The sequence below is a fragment of the Scyliorhinus torazame genome, chromosome 19 (assembly GCF_047496885.1).
Source record: "Scyliorhinus torazame isolate Kashiwa2021f chromosome 19, sScyTor2.1, whole genome shotgun sequence".
NCBI lineage: Eukaryota > Metazoa > Chordata > Chondrichthyes > Carcharhiniformes > Scyliorhinidae > Scyliorhinus > Scyliorhinus torazame.
Window position 1 is genome coordinate 135129387 of NC_092725.1, and position 21538 is coordinate 135150924.

Consider the following 21538-nt stretch of genomic DNA (forward strand, 5'->3'; position numbering starts at 1 on the left):
AGCATTGTGCCTGCCAGAATCATCTGCACGCTTCATTCTTTCCCTCTGAGGTCCAGTTACTGCCCCTAGCAATCTGCCATCATCAATCTAATTCAATCGAGTGACAGAGACCAGGCAATGCGAAGCACTGATCACCGTCACAGTGTCTAAGTCCACACTGCACCGGCTCTCAGTACAACTGATGGACTTTACTCCTGTAGATTGCTTCTATGAGTCAGTCATCCAGAGGGAAACCTATTAATTGGTCAGTTTGAATGGAGGATCGTTGGGTGACGATTGTATCCCTCCATTTGAAAATCATTTGCTAGACAGTTATTAACATTGCTCCACCTTACTTTCTAAAATCCCAAAATTTCTAATGTATCACAACATTTAAAGTGTTTATAGACTTACTGTAATTTTTTTTTATGGACATAAACTTGTGCCATTTTACTGAAGATAAATGATCTTGAGCAATCCACTGGTGTACCAGCACACAACATCACAGAGGTATGGATTTGATACATATACTTTGCCCAAAGGTGGATCTGGTTTGATTGTCTGCTGTTTCCTCATCCTGAGCTGTTATTCAGCAGTTTTTTGTCAATGGTGATTTGCCATTGCCTTCTACTCTCAGGTGTAGAAGAAGGAGGCTGGTCTTACGCGTGGCTCAGCTAGAACGGGAATCAAACCCACGCTATTATGGGCAGCACGGTAGCACAGTGGTTAGCACAGTTGCTTCACAGCTCCGGGGGTCCCAAGTTCAATTCCCGGCTTGGGTCACTGTCTGTGCGGAGTCTGCACGTTCTCCCCGTGTGTGCATGGGTTTCCTCCGGGTGCTCCGGTTTCCTCCCACAGACCAAAGATGTGCAGGTAAGGTGGATTGGCCATGCTAAATTGCCCCTTGGTGTCCAAAAAGGTGAGTTGGGGTTACTGGGTTACGGGGATAGGGTGGAGGTGTGCACGTAGGTAGGGTGCTCTTTCCAAGGACTGGTGCAGACTCGATGGGCCAAATGGCCTCCTTCTGCACTGTAAATTCCATGATTCTATTGGTGTTATTCTGAACCGCATGTATATCAACCAGCCAACTGGGATAACCGGTCCCCATCACAGAGGTTTGAAAAGTGATGGACAGCCAAATACTACCTCATAGTTGGATAGACATATGGCAGAAGGTTGCTTGCCTACTTTCTTGGCCACTAGGAGGTGCATCAATAGAGATTTACAGGAGGGACTAAAAAAAATGAGGGTCGGAATTCGACATATAACATAGACGTGGGGCGCGATTCTCCGAGCCCCGCGCCAGGCCAGAGAATCGCCGCAACCGTGCCACGACGCCGGCGCGCGATTCTCCGAGGTACGGTGAATCGGTGCCATTTGCGCTGGCATGTTTGGCGTGGCACCGACCGTGGGCGGCTGGAATCGGCGGGGCCACCGATTCTCCGGCCCGGATGGGCCGAGCGGCCGCGCCGATGCGAAAGAGTTCCGCCGGCACCGTTCACCCCTGGTCACTGCCGGCGGGAAATCTGCGGGAACGGTCGGGAGGCAGCCTGTGGGGGTGTCAGGGGGTCTCCTTCACCGGGGGGGGGCCCCCGATGGGGTCTGGCCCGTGATTCGGGGCCCACCGATCGGCGGGCCGGCCTCCCCCCCCCCCCCCCCCCCTGGGCCTACACACTGGCGCTGCCAGCCCCTGAACACCGAGCCCATGTTGGGTCGGGGCCGGCGCGCGTAAGAAGTTCCCTGCACATGCTCAGGTTGGCGGGGCCCAACTGCATGTGCGGGTTGGCGTGAACCGCTCCATCGCCGTGCTGGCCCCCTATGGGGGCCAGAATCCGTCACGCTCGGACCCGGTTCGCGCTGTCGTGAAACGCGATGGCGTTCACAACGGCGCGAACACTTGGGCCCAATATTGGAGATTCGCCCCCATGGAACATACAGTGCAGAAGGAGGCCATTCGGCCCATTGAGTCTGCACCGAACCACTGAAGCCCTCACTTCCACCCTATCCCCCTAACCCAATAACCCCATCTAACCAATTTTGGACACTAAGGGTAATTTAGCATGGCCAATCCACCTAACCTGCACATCTTTGGATGTGGGAGGAAATCGGAGCACCCGGAGGAAAGCTACGCAGACACAGGGAGAACGTGCAGACTCCACACACACAGTGACCCAGCAGCGAATCGAACCTGGGACCCTGGCACTGTGAAGACACTGTGCTTACCACTGTGCTACCGTGCTGCCCACAAATTACTTTCAAGGTAAGTACATTGGGCACTCTCTGTCGGCGGGATCCACCGTTTCGCCGGCTGCGCACACAGGCTCGCGATTTTCCCGACATCGTGAGGGCGCCCACAATGGGAAACCCCATTGGTCGCCTGCCCGGACGGAAAATCCCGCTGCCGGCGGGGGCGTGCCGTACCAGAAAATGGGTCCTGCGGAGCAGAGAATCTCGCCATTGTTCTCACGCTTAACAATCTGAAATCCTAACAATTAATTAATACACATTTCCAAGGAGTATCTCAAAGGAGCACGGTAGCACAGTGGTTAGCACTACTGCTTCACAGCGCCAGGGTCCCAGGTTTGATTCCCGGCTTGGATCACTGTCTGTGCGGATTCTGTACGTTCTCCCTGTGTCTGCGCGGGTTTCCTCCGGGTGCTCCAGTTTCCTCCCACAACTCCCGAAAGACGTGCTTGTGAGGTGAATTGGACATTCTGAATTCCCCCTCCGTGTACCCGAACAGGCGCCGGAATGTGGCGACTAGGGGATTTTCACAGTAACTTCATTGCAATGTTAATGTAAGCCTACTTGTGACACTAATAAAGATTATTATTCAAAGATTTTGTTAAAGCAAACATTCACGCACAATGAGAAAACATGAACCAAGAAGGACCAGAAAATGAATGTCTGGGGGCCAAAGTTTGGGCTCCTTGGAGCCCACATTTTGGACACAAATGGCAGAATTTAGTGGAGTCTGTCATAGCCAGCACGATGGTGAAGGGGCTGGGAGAATTGGGCAGGACACCTTGGGGGCGATTCTCCAAAATGGAGACTAAGTGTTTGCGCCGCAGGGGGGCCAGCACGGCGCTGGAGAGCTTCACGCCGCTCCAGCCTCCCTTCCCGGTGCCAAATGGGCGCCGCGCCAACCCGCGCATGCGCGGGGGACGTCTTCGGCCCTTCGGCCCGGCGCGGGGCTCGGAGAATCGCACCCCCTATATACGACTCATGGTAGCAGAAAAAGGGACCACGATTTAGGCTCATTTAAATATGCGTTCGCCCAATTCACCCGGGGCTCGGGGTCCACCGGACTGCCTCAACAGGGGTCCGTTTCACAAAATCGTGAATCAGTCGTGTTGACCCGCTTGCCGGGAAGCTGTGGTTCCCCCCCACAGGTGGTCCGGGATTTGGCAGCGGGGAACCTTGGCATTCCCCTTGGCACCTGGGCATCTTGGCGTTGCCAGCCTGGTACCTTGGCACTGCCACCTCAGGCACACTGGCTGTACCACCCCAACACTCAGGTGGCAGGTTGCCCATGTTGGGGGACCTTGCCCATATGAGGTGAGGATGGCCGGAAGAGGCAAGTTGGGTGAAGTGGGGGGGAGGGTCTGGGGGGAGGGGGGGGGATCCTGATGCCGCGGGAGGTCAAAAGATCAGGGCTGCCTTTAAAATGGCTGAGCTGAGCTCGTCAGTGCAGGAAATTACTTAAAATGTGGCCTCGACGTGAAGCTCCTTGCTCAACAAAAAGAAAAGGGTAGGTCCGATCAAGGACAGTAGCGGGAGATTGTGTATTGAGTCTGAAGAGATAGGAGAGGTCTTGAATGAGTACTTTTCTTCTGTATTTACAAATGAGAGGGGCGATATTGTTGGAGAGGACAGTGTGAAACAGATTGGTAAGCTCGAGGAAATACTTGTTAGGAAGGAAGATGTGTTGGGCATTTTGAAAAACTTGAGGATAGACAAGTCCCCCGGGCCTGACGGGATATATCCAAGGATTCTATGGGAAGCAAGAGATGAAATTGCAGAGCCGTTGGCAATGATCTTTTCGTCCTCACTGTCAACAGGGGTGGTACCAGGGGATTGGAGAGTGGCGAATGTCGTGCCCCTGTTCAAAAAAGGAACTAGGGATAACCCTGGGAATTACAGGCCAGTTAGTCTTACTTCGGTGGTAGGCAAAGTAATGGAAAGGGTACTGAAGGATAGGATTTCTGAGCATCTGGAAAGACACTGCTTGATTAGGGATAGTCAGCACGGATTTGTGAGGGGTAGGTCTTGCCTTACAAATCATATTGAATTCTTTGAGGAGGTGACCAAGCATGTGGATGAAGGTAAAGCAGTGGATGTAGTGTACATGGATTTTAGTAAGGCATTTGATAAAGTTCCCCATGGTAGGCATCTGCACAAAGTAAGGAGGCATGGGATAGTGGGAAATTTGGCCAGTTGGATAACGAACTGGCTAACCGATAGAAGTCAGAGAGTGGTGGTGGATGGCAAATATTCAGCCTGGATCCCAGTTACCAGTGGTGTACCGCAGGGATCAGTTCTGGGTCCTCTGCTGTTTGTGATTTTCATTAATGACTTGGATGAGGGAGTTGAAGGGTGGGTCAGTAAATTTGCTGACGATACGAAGATTGGTGGAATTGTGGATAGTAAGGAGGGCTGTTGTCGGCTGCAAAGAGACATAGATAGGATGCAGAGCTGGTCTGAGAAGTGGCAGATGGAGTTTGACCCTGAAAAGTGTGAGGTTGTCCATTTTGGAAGGACAAATATGAATGCGGAAGACAGGGTTAACGGTAGAGTTCTTGGCATTGTGGAGGAGCAGAGAGACCTTGGGGTCTATGTTCATACATCTTTGAAAGTTGCCACTCAAGTGGATAGAGCTGTGAAGAAGGCCTATGGTGTGCTCGCGTTCATTAACAGAGGGATTGAATTTAAGAGCCATGAGGTGATGATGCAGCTGTACAAAACTTTGGTAAGGCCACATTTGGAGTACTGTGTACAGTTCTGGTCGCCTCATTTTAGGAAGGATGTGGAAGTTCTGGAAAAGGTGCAAAGAAGATTTACCAGGATGTTGCCTGGAATGGAGAGTAGGTCTTACGAGGAAAGGTTGAGGGTGCTAGGCCTTTTCTCATTAGAGCGGAGAAGGATGAGGGGCGACTTGATAGAGGTTTATAAGATGATCAGGGGAATAGATAGAGTAGACAGTCAGAGACTTTTTCCCCAGGTGGAACACACCATTACAAGGGGACATAAATTTAAGGTGAAAGGTGGAAGATATAGGAGGGATATCAGAGGTAGGTTCTTTACCCAGAGAGTAGTGGGGGCATGGAATGCACTGCCTGTGGAAGTAGTTGAGTCGGAAACATTAGGGACCTTCAAGCAGCTGTTGGATAGGTACATGGATTACGGGAAAATGATATAGTGTAGATTTATTTGTTCTTAAGGGCAGCACGGTAGCATTGTGGATAGCACAATTGCTTCACAGATCCATGGTCCCAGGTTCGATTCTGGCTTGGGTCATTGTCTGTGCGGAGTCTGCACGTCCTCCCCGTGTCTGCGTGGGTTTCCTCCGGGTGCTCCGGTTTCCTCCCACAGTCCAAAGATGTGCGGGTTAGGTGAATTGGCCAATGATAAATTGCCCTTAATGTCCAAATTGCCCTTGGTGTTGGGTGGAGGTGTTGAGTTTGGGTAGGGTGCTCTTTCCAAGAGCTGGTGCAGACTCAAAGGGCCAAATGGCCTCCTTCTGCACTGTAAATTCAATGATAATCTATGATTAATCTAGGACAAAGGTTCGGCACAACATCGTGGGCCGAAGGGCCTGTTCTGTGCTGTATTTTCTATGTTTTCTATGTTCTATGTTCTAAATGGCAAAGTGAAGTTGGATAGTGGGGTCTTTCTCAGCGAGTCCAATGAATCGTGCGCTCGAACTTAGAATCAGAAGGAGGCCATTCAGCCCATCGATTCTGCACCGACCCTCTGAAAGAGCACCCTCCCTAGGCCACTCCCCGACCCTACCCCCGTAACCCCAACCTAACCGCTGGACACACTAAGAGGCAATTTAGCACGGCCAATCCACCTAACTTGTCTATCTTTTCACTGTGGGAGGAAATCTACGCAGCTACGGGGAGAGCGCAAACTCCACACAGACAGTCACCTGAGGCTGGAATTGAACTCGGGTCCCTGGCAGCTGTGAGGCAGCAGTGCTAACCACTGTGCTGCGTTACTTGGAAAATCCAGCGGCCACACCGAGCAGGACAAGATTCTTGACGAGGGAAGAGAGGCAGGAGACAAAGGCTTCCAGTAGCAGGCCAAATCTAGCGAGAGTGTTCAGGGAGCAATTCTCCTCCTGAACTTCAGCAAAGAACAGTGGGCAGAACTCTCCCGCCCCCCACGCTGGGTGGGAGAATCGCTGGGGCGCCGCGCGAGTCCCACCACGCTGCCCCGGCACCCGTACGTGATTCTCCCACCCATCCAAACCGGCACGGCGAGAATCACAGCTGGCCGCTGGGAGAATTGGATGGGCCGAGCGGCCTGCCCAACACGACGGCTTCCAGCCGGCGCCGTCCATACATGGTCGCTGCCGGCGGGAACAGCGCGGGATTGCTGGGGGGGCGGCCTGTGGGGGGGGGGGGGCGGGAGAAGGGGATTCCTGCATCGGGGGCGGCCTCAAAAAGGGGTCTGGCCTGTGTTCGGTGCCCACCGATCGGCGGGCCGGCCTCTCTGAAGGATCTCTGAAGGAGATCCATCTGACATCTTTTTGCGGGGCGGCCTCGGGGAGGATGGCAACCGCGCATGTGCGGTTGACGTCATTTATGCGGTGCCGGCCGCGTCATTTACGCCGCGTAAATGACGCGACACTGCTACTAGCACCCCGGGGGCGGGAGAATAGGGGGCTGGGAGCGGCCTCCGACGCCGGAGTGAACCACTCCGGTTTTCAGTCCGGCGCCGGGACTTAGTCTCCCGATGGGAGAATTGCGCCCAGTGTCTGCAACACCTGATTTAGCACAGTGGGCTAAACAGCTGGCTTGTAATGCAGAACAAGGCCAGCAACGCGGGTTCAATTCCCGTACCGGCCTCCCCGAACAGGCGCCAGAATGTGGCGACCAGGGGCTTTTTACAGTAACTTCATTGAAGCCTACTTGTGACAAGAAGTGATTATTATTATTATGAACACCTGTGCTTGGGCCCTGCTGTGCGGCTGCCATAACTGCAGCCTCAGAACAGGGCAAGGCTGGACTGACAGGTGACAATTAAATTTTGTGCGTCTGGTTTCTCCAGGTTGGTGCTGCAGATATTTCTCACACCTCAGAGTTTATTGTCCAGTGTTACATGTGGGAGGTCATTAAGGTGCATTAATGGGAGATAACGACATTTCATTCCCCCTTGCCAAGGCAGGCAGGTAGAGTGAAAGCGTAGCTTTGCTCGGATTACAGGTTTTGCCCATGGTGCACATGGCTCTGCCCGATATCAGGAATGAAATTAATTTCACGCCTTCCAAGTCCAGCTGACCACAGGTAGCAAATCATGCAGGTCACTGCCAAGTGTCCTGGCAATATTCACGTGCCTTCCCTTTGCGCTGTACGAGATGAATTTCGGCCACCGTGACAAGCCAAAGGGTGGCTCTCAGGTGACAGGACCTATCCGCTGACCACCTGGGTTGGTGATTCTGGAGTTCAAAGGATGTACGCATGCACATCATTCTTACAATTAAAGCCAAGATGCCCAACCCGTGTGATACGGCATGCCTGTGGTGTCTTGAAACTAAGTTTCCGCCGTCTGGACCATTCTGGAGAAGCCGCTCGTCACCCAGCAAACAGCCCCATTCTGTCCAGACTGACCATGAAGACCTCATCCCAGTGTGATACCAGTAACCTCGGGTGAAATTCTCCCCCAACGGTGCGATGTCCGCTGACTGGCGCCCAAAACGGCGCCAATCAGACGGGCATCGCGCCACCCCAAAGGTGCGGAATGCTCCGCATCTTTGGGGGCCGAGCCCCAACATTGAGGGGCTAGGTCGGCGCCGGAGGGATTTCCGCCCCGCCAGATGGCGGAAACGGCCTTTGTTGCCCCGCCAGATGGCGCAGAAATGACATATCGGGCCGGCGCATGCGCGGGAGCCTCAGCGGCCGCTGACAGTTTCCCACGCATGCGCAGTGGAGAGAGTCTCTTCCGCCTCCGCCATGGTGGAGACCGTGGCGGAGGCGGAAGAGAAAGTGTGCCCCCACGGCACAGGCCCGCCAGTGGATCGGTGGGCCCCGATCGCGGGCCAGGCCACCGTGGGGGCACCCCCCGGGGCCAGATCGCCCCGCGCCCCCCCAGGACCCCGGAGCCTGCCCACGCCGCCTTGTCCCGCCGGTAAATAGCAACTCTAATTTACGCCGGTGGGACAGGAAATTTATTGGCGGGACTTCGGCCCATCCGGGCCGGAGAATCGAGCGGGGGGGTCCGCCAACCGGCGCGGCCCGATTTCCGCCCCGCCCAATCTCCGGTACCGGAGACTTCGGTGGGGGCGGCATTCACGGCGGCCAACGGCCATTCTCCAACCCGCTGGGGTGTCGGAGAATGACGCCCCTCAATTCTGTTTTCCTGTCCGCCAACAGTCCCACCTGCATATCTTCCCTCTGTCACTGACCAACACATCTTCTGGTTGGTCACAATGCAAAATCATTGACTACAAAATATAAATATTCTAAACTAACATTTTAATGAAATCATGCCATACTGTATATAAAAGTTAACTCATTGATCATTTCCCTTAACGTCTGTCTCCATGTGCTTTTGCCTATCCTCATGCAGCTATTCAGTGCTACCCTAATGTCTGCAGTATGGCCAGTGGGAGGTTGCTGGCTTTTAGTTGGGGAGGCTGTAGATAGTCCTGGTGGATGACCTCGAGCAGCTCTTAGTCTAGACGACCTGGCTGTGGTCGGCGTCATCTCAGCATAGGAGACAGCAGTCTGGGCCGGCTAGCTGACAAACACAATGGCGCACTGGTTAGCACTAGCACCAAGGACCCAGGTTCAATTCCGGCCTTGGGTGGCTTGCCTGTGTGGACTTTGCACGTTCTCCCCTTGTCTGCGTGGATTTCCTCCGGGTGCTCCGGTTTCTTCCGACAGTCCAAAGGTGTGCGGGTTTGGTGGATTGGCCAGGCATGGGGCGTGGGAGTTAGCCTAGATAGAGTGCTCTTTTGGAGGTTTGGTGCAGAATTTATCTATGCATAGCAAGAAGGTAATTGGTGGAGGGGAAATACTGTCTTCCTGACAGAGGACACCAGGATTGCACTCCATTGCCCGTACCCGCAGGACGGTGCCTCAGCAATCCTAGAATAAAGTGTTTGAGGACAGATTGCTGGACTGCAATGCCCTGCAAGCGCCTTTGCATACTCTATCCCCCAGCCATGATAGCAGCATGTCTGAGATTGCACAACAGCAGCCTAAGCCTCGACTGCAGCACTCAGATGTTGGGTGGACGTTGTTTCTGCTGCAATAGAGTTCCAATGTCAGCCTCAAACACCAGCCCACTGTCTGCGAATGGAGTTGGCCACCACTTCAATTTTGGGAAAGCTCTGCAGAAAGTACTGTGCCAAGCTGGTTCCAGGCTCTTCCATGCCCCCGCCATTGATCACAAGCATTCTGCCAGGTTTCCCAATACATCAAGCATTTTGTTGTGTATAACATCAGCATGGGCTGCCCGACTGAAGTGCTCGTCTGAGTTCTCTGCAGCACACTACAGTGATTTGGCATCTGCACCATTCTTGCCCCCTGCCCTGGCTACAGCCCACTCATGCCCTGTGACTCATCTTATCCAGACCTTGCCCATGCCCACAACAAAGAACAAAGAAAAGTACAGCACAGGAACAGGCCCTTCGGCCCTCCAAGCCTGCGCCGACCATGCTGCCCATCTAAACGAAAATCTTCTACATTTCCCAGCTCCGTATCTCTCTATTCCCATCCGATTCATGTATTTGTCAAGATGCCCCTTAAATATCACTATCGTCCCTGCTTCCACCACCTCCTCCGGTAGCGAGTTCCAGGCACCCACTACCTTCTGCGTAAAAAACTTGCCTCGTACATCTCCTCTAAACCTTGCCCCTCGCACCTTAAACCTATGTCCCCTAGTAATTGACCCCTCTACCCTGGGAAAAAGCCTCTGACTATCCACTCTGTCTATGCCCCTCATAATTTTGTAGACCTCTATCAGGTCGCCCCTCAACCTCCGACGTTCCAGTGAGAACAAACCGAGTTTATTCAACCGCTCCTCATAGCTAATGCCCTCCATACCAGGCAACATTCTGGTAAATCTCTTCTGCACCCTCTCTAAAGCCTCCACATCCTTCTGGTAGTGTGGCGACCAGAATTGAACACTATACTCCAAGTGTGGCCTAACTAAGGTTCTATACAGCTGCAACATGACTTGCCATTACTCAATGCCCCGGCCAATGAAGGCAAGCATGCCGTATGCCTTCTTGACTACCTTCTCCACCTGTGTTGCACCTTTCAGTGACCTGTGGACCTGTACACCTAGATCTCTCTGTCAATACTCTTGAGTGTTCTACCATTCAGTATTTGTATATTAGCTGGCGGCTGCTGTGTCTTCATCCCTCTTCTTGGGGCTACTCCTCTGCCTGGCCAGGTTGCACCGCTGCATTCTAGCTTTAAGTCGCGCAGAGTAGTTTTACTGCGGAGTACCAGTTTGGGCCCTCTGCTTATGCCAATAAACCGCATGGTTACCATTGGTTGCGTGGAGTAATCAATCAATGAGCAGGCAACATGAATTGGATTGTTGGCCGCATTACATTGCACGGGATCGGGTTAATCACACATTGTGACTCCTGTGCCCAAATTTGTGGGCTGCCCCATTTAACCCCAACATGTTTATTTTGATATGCTTACTGTGCAGAGAATACTAAATCCAATTTACCTGTATCTCCAACTGCTGCACAACCTGCATCTGGACCCGACACTGTGCAGTACTCCTGTCGTCTAACGCATGTTCATTATTAAGGTGCCTGGAAGTAGCAAATATATGTCAGGCATTTTAGTATACCACAATTGCTATTTTTGAAACTGCATTAGACATCAGAGTAAGCATTGCCACAGTCAGAGGATGACATTACAAGAGATTGTCAGCGGTTCAGCTTTCATTCTATCAGCTTTAACATACAATCAACATTTTTTGCTATATTAGATACATAAAAGTGCATTGTCGAGACCTTCACATGAACAAGATGAGATCAGCAACAGCCAGTAAAGACAGCAATAAACAGACAAAGTTTTTATTCGTCAAAATTATTGATTGGCAGAAAAAATAAATCATCGAATCGGAACAGTACAAAAGGAGGTCATCAGATGGAGCTCTCCAGAGAGTCTCACTCCTCCACTCTTACCCAACAGCACAGGAAATTTGTGCTTTTAAAGAATTTTACAAAGTTTGCCCAGCTGTAATTTTAAACTAAGACTATTACACATTTCAGCTGTTTTAAGAAATGCAAACACAATAGGGCTGATTCCGTGCTCACGAGGAGGGGTGGTACTTACTGTTGGAAATCACAGGGGCACAGACATGACCCTCCACCCAATAATTTTTAATGTGCACAAAATAGCAACCACATACTTCGCAATTTCACCCAATATGCTCCCCACGATTATGACAGCACCAAATCAGACCCAGTGCCTTAGAAAATAAATCCAATGTAAACATTTAAGCAGTGGACATCAAGGATACTTAAACACAGCCATGAATTTAATCAGATCTTTCAGAAAAGACTAAAGGAGACAAACTCTGCTAAACTTTGGATTTGATTATATACTGAAGGCGGGCACCCCATACCCCAGCATAAATGTTGGGTGCAAGCCTGCACACGCTTGGCTGGTTCTCCCCGTTTTAATATTTTGGATATTGGACCCTAAATTAGTTCATCTCCAGGAGGAAGTTGTGCCCTGTAGAACTGCTGGTCAATTGGAGGCCAGCATCTCTGCACACCCACAGCACCAGCAGAGCAGTTGGAGGCGAGTCAAAGAGTTGGCGTTCTGACTTGGATCCGGATGTTCAGGGGCGTGTGGGATTTTTGCTGGGGCCAGATTGACAGGCCCCCAGTGGGAAAAAGGGGGTGGGATGGTAATGGTTGGGGTGGGACGCATGTTGGAGAGGGTGGGGGGCACAGTCAATGTTGAGGAGACAAAACTGTGGGGAGGGATCTCCAGTTGGTACCAGTGGCCTTGCAAGAGACCAGAGGCCGCCTCCACCCCTTTAACTGGCCAGCAGCCCACAGGGCGAAACCTGCCTGACTGTATATTGAGCACCAGCCTTGCTCGGCCTATTAGATCAGAGTGGGATGGGAGGATAAGGCTTTTAATTGGGCATTATTTGCCCACTTAAGGACCTCAATTGGGCCATGGGTGGGCGGGTGGGCAGGTGGGCGACCCACCCACTGCCTGCCCGGCCACTGATAAAATTGCTGTTCTATATCAGCTTTCCCTTTTCATGAAGTACAAGTATTAATGTTTCTCAGTCTATTTTACGAAAGGCGAACTACGTTTTCGAGTGAATATTTTTTCCACATTTGATCACACAACTTTTAAGGAAATAGTTAACTTATTTTAATTTTCGAGTCATTACTTTTCCATTGACATTCTTTATCATTGGTCTACTGGACCTGATCTAAGTCTGCGTGCCTGGATGAGTTTTGAATGAGTTACAATCTCTAATCCTAGCGATTGGTATTGGCAAGACAGCAGTAATTTTAAGTTGCAATAATACTGATGAATATAATTCCACCTCTGCATATCAGTAATTCTTTCTAACTTTCCTGTAGACAATGGATTTGTACTCTGTTATGTACAGAGCATTTAATTAGGACACAAGTGGCAACACTTTACAGTTAAAACACCATGGCCAGAATTCTCCGGTCGTCCGCTGCTGGCTGAATTCTCTAGACCCGGTGGTAACGCAGCCCCGCCCATCGGTTTCCTGGTGGTGTGGGGTGGCTTCAATGGAAAATTCCATTGACAAGCGGCAGGAGTAGAAAGTTCCGCCGCCAGTGAACGGCGCGCCCAAATTCGCCGTCTTCGCTAGCGGCGGTAGCAGGGCAGGCTCTCAACGGAGAATCCAGTCCCGTGTAATGATCACCTGGATCGCAAGTTTCCTTTAAAATACTGGAACATGAAATCCCAGAGAATCTCACAAAAATTGCACCATGGAAGCAAGTCATTTGGCTCAATTAGTCCTTCCTGTTGTTCATCCTCCACGTGAGCAAAGGTCTTCATCCTCTCCTAACCTGTGGCATCTTAAAACTAACAAAGCTGACGCATAATTATGTCGTATGATTAGTGATAATCGTATGAGGCAATAAGAAAAAGATGGAACTTTGAACTATGAATTTATACTTCAAATCTGCGTTTGATTTTTAAAATCAGAGCTAAAACACCGTTTTCAGCTTCATACGCAATTTTCAAAGAAGATTGATATACATTTATCTCCACGCCAATTTCAGAATTGAAAAATAATCCAACACTTGGCACAGTACTTTTAAAAAATATATAAATTTAGAATACCCAATTCATTTTTTCCAATTAAGGGGCAATTTAGTGCGGCCAATCCACCTACCCGGCACATCTTTGGGTTGTGGGGGCGAAACCCACGCAACACGGGGAGAATGTGCAAACTCCACACGGACAGTGACCCAGAGCCGGGATCGAACCTGGGACCTCGGCGCCGTGAGGCAGCAGTGCTAACCACTGCACCACCGTGCTGCTCACTTGCCTGTAAAAGTGTGTTGGAAAAAGCTTGGGATGAAAATAATCAGTTGTGCCTGGAAGGAAAATATAGATAGAAACACAAAGGTAAATGAAAAAATCTGTTATTTCAAAGTTTAGTTAAATATTTTTCATGCTTTAAATCAAAGTTTGTTATAGCTAAAAGCTGGTTTATTGACTTAGCAGTTTGAATGATTTGGCTGGCAAGAGTAAATTGCAAAAAAAATGGTCACCACCTGGTGGCGAGGAAGAGGGACAAGAGGCCGTAGCTTCCTCAGAGAGGCGATCAATGTTGGATTGGCATGCGGTGCCCAAATGCTGAAGCAAAATCTCTCCGGATCATGTCTCGCCCGATCTGCTGACTCAGGCCGGGTGAGATCCAGGCAGCGTACCAGTCTCCGAAGCCCAGGATTACAGTCCAGGAGAGCCCGATTGAAGGAGGACATGCCCGTCTTCACAGCACTCGCTGCTGTAAACCAGATAGGTTTAATGGTCCGATTGAGAGGCCAGGGAGAAGGTAAGTGTCTGAGGTAAGTTGATGGGATTTGGTGGGTGAGTGGGGAGGTTAGACATGGCGGGGGGGGGGGTATCCAGTTGGGGGTGGAGTCCAGTCAGGTCGGGTCGGGGGGAGGGTAGACTCCAGTCAGGGCAGGGCGTTAGGCTGTGCTTGCAGGAGTGGGGGGGTGGGTGGTCGGTGGGGAGGGCTGAGGTCAGGTTGGACCTTGGTGGGGGGGGGGGGGGGGGGGGGGGGGGGCAGCCCCCCTTTCCGTGAAGCTGCAGCCTCAGCACTGATCACTGTTAACGGGGACTGCATTAAAGCTGCCAGCCCTGCCGGCCAGTTCTTAGCTGCCCCTGGGCCCTGCCACTTCAAATTTCAACCCATGGCATCTTCAAATAGCTGAAGAAACAATAGGGGCTGGGTTGCCCGCCCCGCCAGCCAACGGGGTTTCCCATTGTGGGCAGCATCATGCTGGGGGGGAATCCCCGGACCTGGGTGTGCTGTCGGCGCAACAGAGAATCCCAACATGTAAATGTTTAAGAAGGAATTGTAACGTAAAGAGCGATATGTGTGTAAGGTTATCAAAATTGAATGGAAGAAAGTCAAGGGAATGTGTAACTCTGATGGAAATGTACAGTCAAGACAATTCGAAATGTTCTGTAATGTTTATGATAGATTTTATGAATTAAAAAAAAAGAAAATCCAGCCCGAGATCTTCTTGGACAGGAAACACCAGGAATAAGTAAGGATAAATGTTGTGAAATAACTATGCAAAAAGCATGGAATGAAACAAAAACCGCTTGCATTTATGTAGCGGGTAATAGAATAAAATGTCCCAAGGGAGCTTTATCAAACAGAACAAGCAACTGAGAAGATAAAGAAAACTGTACAAAACCTCAGTAAGCAGATCCGTTTGAATGGGAAAATTTTAAATTAGAATCATTTAAAGATATTAGGTGCCATCTACCGGCCCCGCCCCGCCAGAATCGAAACGGGACACAGCTGGTGGATCCCGCGAGAGGCTTCTTCCGGGATTCCCAACGGTCATTACACCCAGTGAGATCTAACGAGATCTCCTGATCTGTTGGCCAATCACAGCGCACTTAACTATGTCGACGCCACGTCTAACCGACACCCGGGATCTACCGGCCTCACTGAGGAGACCTCAGCCAGATGGCGTTTAGCACTAATCCCCACAGATGGGGACAAGGCGGAATGGCACTTGGGGAGAGGGACGGGGGTCTCCCAGGTGATCGGGGGCTCCCCAGGCGGTTGGCCTCTGGGAAGGGTGGCACCTTGGCACTGCTGATGCCACCTGGGAACCCTGGCTGTGCCATCTGGGTGCCACCCTGGCACTGACAGGGTGCCAAGGTTGGCATTGCCAAGTTAGCAAGCCCATTGCCTGGGTGCCATGCTGGCAGTGCCCAGGAGCCTGGCTGGCATTTTGCCCATGCCGGTGATCGGACTTGGGGATGCCCTGCCCGTATGAGGTAGGGTACTTGGGATCCCTCCAACAGGTGAGTTGGGAGGCGTTGGGAGGGTCCGGGGGTCGCTTCGTGGGGACGAGAAATCAGGACGCCCTTTAGCAGACCTCCCAGTGCAGGAAATGCGACGTGCCCCGCTGAGGCCCCAAAAACCCCGACTGCCGTTCAATAGTGGGGTCGTTCCCACTGCAAAAGCGCCGGAAATGACCCCTGCTAATCCCACCCAGAACGGACCTTATTGTTTTTAGTTAGATCGCGCCCTCTGTTGTTTTTTCATTAGATCACGCCCACTGCTATTATAATCATTCTATTCCACTCAACAGAGTTTACGACTATTATCCCCAGGTACCATAATGTGTACACTCATGCCTTCACGTCATGATTTCACAGCTTGTGGTACATTTCAGGATCTATATATTTATAATTACGATGTCCCCCCCCCCCCAACCACCTGATTCAGTACATATAACCAGCAAATAGCTGAGCCATACTGACCAGGAATCAATCCTTGGTCCATGTTGTATGAACTGATTTCAGCCCAAGGATATAATTGGCCTCAGCAACTCTTGGTTAGGGAGCAGAATATTGGTCAGGGTTCCCGCTTCTGATCAAAATACCCACTTCTGAAAGTGTAGATATTTGGAAAAGGTAGGATCGCACATTTATACTCCTGAAGGCCAACACCCACTTTCAAGTTTCTCATATTAATAATGGTCACGCAAATCTATCTCCAGCAAATAAGGAAGATGGATATGCTTCTTTTGATTCAAGCAATTTAATTATGTTAAATTAACAACATATTTGGTAAATATGCTGTCCTTGACATTTGCTGGCTATGAGAGCATTAATAAATAATTAATACATAATAAAACAAAAATGTCTTTCAGCTACACTACAGCAACTGTTGAAAACTTAGTTAGTTATAGTACAATGCCATTGCAGTTGTGTAAATAGTGACTCCGTGAAAATTGTTAACAGCACTGCTATCAACCTGGATGGCATTTGCTCATGTTTATTATCACTCCATAGAATCAAGCTGGAAATAATGGCAATGCTATGCCACACTCGGTAATTGCCTTGGCTCAAATTTAAACGAGAAATCAAAAACATTTATATCCTAACGCAAGCCTTCAGCGCACAGAATAAAAATGAAAAAGGAACGCTCTTTCCAAAGTTATGTGAGGCAATGCCTCTCTGTTGGAATTATTATTGATGACAAATTCAAAAAAAGCATCGTTAAATGGACACAGAGTTTGGAAATGCCAAAACTGCCACTTTCCTTTCAGTAATTATAGGCTAGCTTGCATCCCTCTTATTATTTAAAGAATAAACCCGGCAGATCAATGAACACTTGCAATATTCCATGCAGTTTTTTCTAGCTACATCTGCTGCTTTCTTTCATGCTATTGTTTGTCAGCAATAAGCAAAATAATGGTGTCTATTCAATCTCATATTTAATTATGCCAATCATGCCAGAGAAATTGGACACAACCAGAGAAAAGGTATAAATAAACTGCCACAGTAATAAATCAAGAGATCTTTCATAGATTTAAATTATTAATCTATTTATTTATGATTATTTTATACAGAAATGATGACTCTCTTTCATGCTTTAGTAACCACTTCAGGTAAGACATATTGCTCCTCACAAATTCTCTGTGATTTATATAACAAGAATGAGATAAGCTGAAAAATGATAGGATTGGTGGATTTTTCTCAGTCCGTGTTTAATTGCTGTTTCGAAATGCATATGCAAAGGGACATTTCATTAATCATTTAATCACATCCCTAGCAGGAAGTTGGACCTAATGTTGCAAATACCCTTTTCATTTCAATACTCCATAATGCTATCGTATGCATTTGATATATTGCATATGTCATAAATTATAGCTGCTTCAAAACGATCAAGTGGGTTGTTATCCCCATAGATGCTTGTTACAAAACCTTTATTAAGTTTTCTACTTATTGCCAGTTCTATTTCACAGCTTCATTCCAGTCTCCAATAACAGCTATTTCTAATGTCAAAGGTCTATGAATTACCCATGCAATCTCTAACACCATTTCACAGACCCGTTCTACTTCTGCTGGTCTGCTAACAAGGCGATTACACACAAATTACTGAATGCCTATGAAATATTTAAGTGCATCCTACTTTGCTATGCATTAATAAGAGGAAAGCAGGCCCTGGAATTCTGCTTCGCTCCAGTCCCTAATGTCCCCTAATGAGCCTCTTACAGTGACTCCAGTTCAAATACAGAGGTGAAGGAAAAATGCAGAGGGTGCCTTCGAAAAACCGGCACTGTACAAACATTCCATGAGCCAGCTCTAATTTATGGGTCACTTTGTAGGTATATTGATTTTTGTTTTCAAAATGGAATAAATGATGTGATTGTCTACCATTCAGTAAAGGGGTGTGAAAGCTGTTTGCTGGCTGCGTGATTTAGCCAGACCCGATGCTTAAGTGTGAAACTTGAATATGATTAGTATCTGAAGTTTATTCACATGATTAATTAAAACAATTTTTGTCATTTGACTTTTTTTCATCATTGCCTTTTAAACTTACAATCGTTCTTGATCAACAGAATCTACAGTTTAAGTTGTGATCGATTAATATCGGAACTATATTATCACAATGCAATGCATAAATGTCATGCCAGCTACATTGCAAACGTTACAACCCATCAGAAATTGTTTTTCGGTGAAGGTTTCACCCCAGTTGATCATGTTTTCTAAAATATACTTTTCTTGCACTCCCAGTTCTATTTTTGCTCATTACATGAGAATTATGTTTATTTACATTAATTGTTTGAACTTTGTTGAATTCCATTATGTTCATCTGGCACCTTCACCAGAAATATTGGACAAATACATCTGACCCATGAATTGTGATGTAAACACGGCCGAAGTAAGACCATGGGGGATGTACTCAGTTTCTCTAGTTCCAATTATTTCAATTTTCAGCTGACTTGAAACAGGCCACTGGTAGACCAGAACCTCACAAAAATCAGCAGAATAATCTGCACTTTCTTTTTCAGCAGCATGTATTATAATTCAAAGCGGTTGGAAACCTGCCAGAGCAACACATTAGATTAGAACTTGACAAGTGCACAAAAGCTGGCAAACAAGACAATTTCATTAATAGATCCATTGTGCACACTCTGACAAAGTAAATATTTTCAGCTGTGAAATTTCTGCAAAGAAGAGTCTTGGGCGCACTGTTTTTGCCGGTTGCAATGTTTGGGACCCAAAGTACATGCAGTTATTTCCCATATCACATTTTACAGAGCTGCTATGATAAATGTTAGGATGTGTAGATGCCAGTGTTGGACTGGGGTGAGCACAGTAAGAAGTCTTACAACACCAGGTTAAAGTCCAACAGGTTTGTTTCAAACACAAGCTTTCGGAGCACTGCTCCTTCCTAAGGCGAAGGAAGGAAGGAGGAAGGAGCTGTGCTCCGAAAGCTAGTGTTTGAAACAAACCTGTTGGACTTTAACCTGGTGTTGTAAGACTTCTTACTATGATAAATGTTGTTTGACTTTCCACCAAACTGGATTAGCTCATAAATCCTCTCAGCACAACTCTGAATATAGCACAGAGTTTTCCTCTTTTGGGCTGTGTATAATAATATTTAATAGTGATGTCCAACTAGCTGAATTTCACTGGTGTCAACAGAATACAATATTGCACAGAGTGCCTGAACCAACCACAAATAGTACATACCATATACAATAGTCCCTCTACTTCGCGTTTCATTTATGTATGACCAGCTAGGCTTATAATCTAAGTATAGATTCTGGTCAGTTATGGTTGATGAAGATGTCATTGTGAGCCGCAATGTCTTCAAAGGAAAGATTTTTCTTTCTTTATGTTTATCATTGAATAGCGGTGTTCTCACTGTAACATCTCCTTTGGCATGAAAGGATTCTCCTGACACTAACAATGTTATCTTCATAAGATTAAAACACCATCATTCTTTGTACTGTAACATCACTTTTTGGCAGTCAGTTACATAACAGGCTAAAACACTTCTTTTAACTGACATGCTTTATAGCACGGCTCTCTGATCCCATTTTTAAAAATAGTAACTATTACGCAATACAAAACTCAGCAACCATCGGTGATTAAGTTTGTCGACAAAATGCACCAAACTTTGCAAGCCCCGTCATTTCACAGTATGCCTCACCTGACATTTATGTGCCAGCAATGAAGAAGCACTGCTAAATGTTATCATGAACCTACTAGCCTTTTACTAGGTGATCTGCAAAATGCTAAGCTTCTGTCATCACCTTTTTATACGGGCAATCGAAAATGAGTACAAGCAAGCTTTTGGCCATGTCCAACCTGAACAAGTGTTTAGTACTTAACTCTGATAAATACTTTGCTGAGTCTCAGCTATGACTTTATCATAAGTTCCTCCTGTCTGTCTCGTAGAAATAATGTACTTCAGTAACCATAAAAATGATCTTGTCACACTATGAGGCAATAAACTGCTCTGCCCCAAAACTCCCATTAGCTTAAAATATATCCCAAAATATTGAATAAACGCAGAGTATTTTTGGTAATGGCACTTTTGAATCTGTTAAATGTTTACACAAAAAAACCATAATATTAATGAGTTGAGTGACTTTAATGAGATCATTAAACTAAACTAAAATTAAATTCCCTAGCTTTATGAATGATTCAGTTTGTATCGTACGTTCGCTTAATACACTAGCCAGCGAATACACTGTCACAGAAACTTAAAGGTAAAAACACATTCAATTCCTCAGATGTTATTCTTCACTTCACTCAAAATCCTTTCCATTATCAGAAAAGAAAGGCTGCAGTGTTCTGTTTTCGACTGTAATCCCCTTTCCAAATACTTCTGTGAAGCTGGCTTTTAAGAGAAAAACTGTAAACTGCGTTTTAGTTAAGAGAAGTTCCACTTCAGCACCCAGACAGAATTCCCTTAGAAATTTCCATCAGTCAACTATCTGAATCCACAACATTGGCCTGGATAGTTTTTCATTCCAATGGCAAGCATGCTTTATTAATTTTTTATTGTAGTACAGTATACTTGCATTAACTCTACTGCAAACCAGTAGTGTGCCTTTTCTTTCCTTTTATGAGGATATGCGCTTAGATTAGGAATACTCTAAGGCCCAACCACCTTAATGACTTAAATGCTATTCTCAGTTACATATAACATGCTTGGGAAGCTGCAGCCTTTAATTCTGTTTTTCACCATAAAGTTAATGGATTGGAAAACAGTTTGTCTCTTAACTAAGAAGCATTTAATAGAAAGCTAAATCTGCTGCAAAGAAGAAAAAATGTAATTGTCAATATCCCATATTGTGCATCAATGTTAACATTATAACATGCCTGCTAGAAGTGGGTCACCATCAGAAGATCAAAGTGCCCATTTTTAGTACAACGGTATTTCTGAATTTTATGCAAAACCGCCGATTTGTGATTAGAGAATAAAATGCACCTAGAATACCAAAAAGCATCTTTTGAAATCATAACTACAAAACACAAATGGCTTATTTATGACTCTTAATATTCCCAGATCATCCCTCTTTTAGATAGTTGATTTCTGATGCGTAAGTACAGGTTGCAAAAATTGATTGCGGCTTTAATAATGCAAATATCTACCTTACAATTGTGTTAAATTTGGATTTAATTACCGGTTTATCCATCTATTGACTGTCACTTTACCTTTTTACCATTTTCACTTTCAAAAACTCGCATCATGTTTTAACCCTCATCTTGTTGCATCGCAATAGCTGGAATGCACATACATAGAAAGCATTGTGGCCAGTGCTTTTAGGGTTAATGCAAAATGGATC

General features: G+C 47.5%; 1 protein-coding gene across 7 annotated transcripts in view; it reads right to left on the reverse strand.

Annotated features, from left to right (window-relative positions):
• foxp2 (forkhead box P2) overlaps window positions 1-21538 on the reverse strand; it is a 545939-nt gene that overhangs the window by 69858 nt on the left and 454543 nt on the right. For all 7 annotated transcript variants that reach the window (XM_072485280.1, XM_072485279.1, XM_072485281.1 and 4 more), the window contains one exon: window positions 10894-10981. In XM_072485280.1, coding sequence (XP_072341381.1) covers window positions 10894-10981 — 88 coding nt within the window. The remainder of the gene's footprint in view (window positions 1-10893; window positions 10982-21538) is intronic.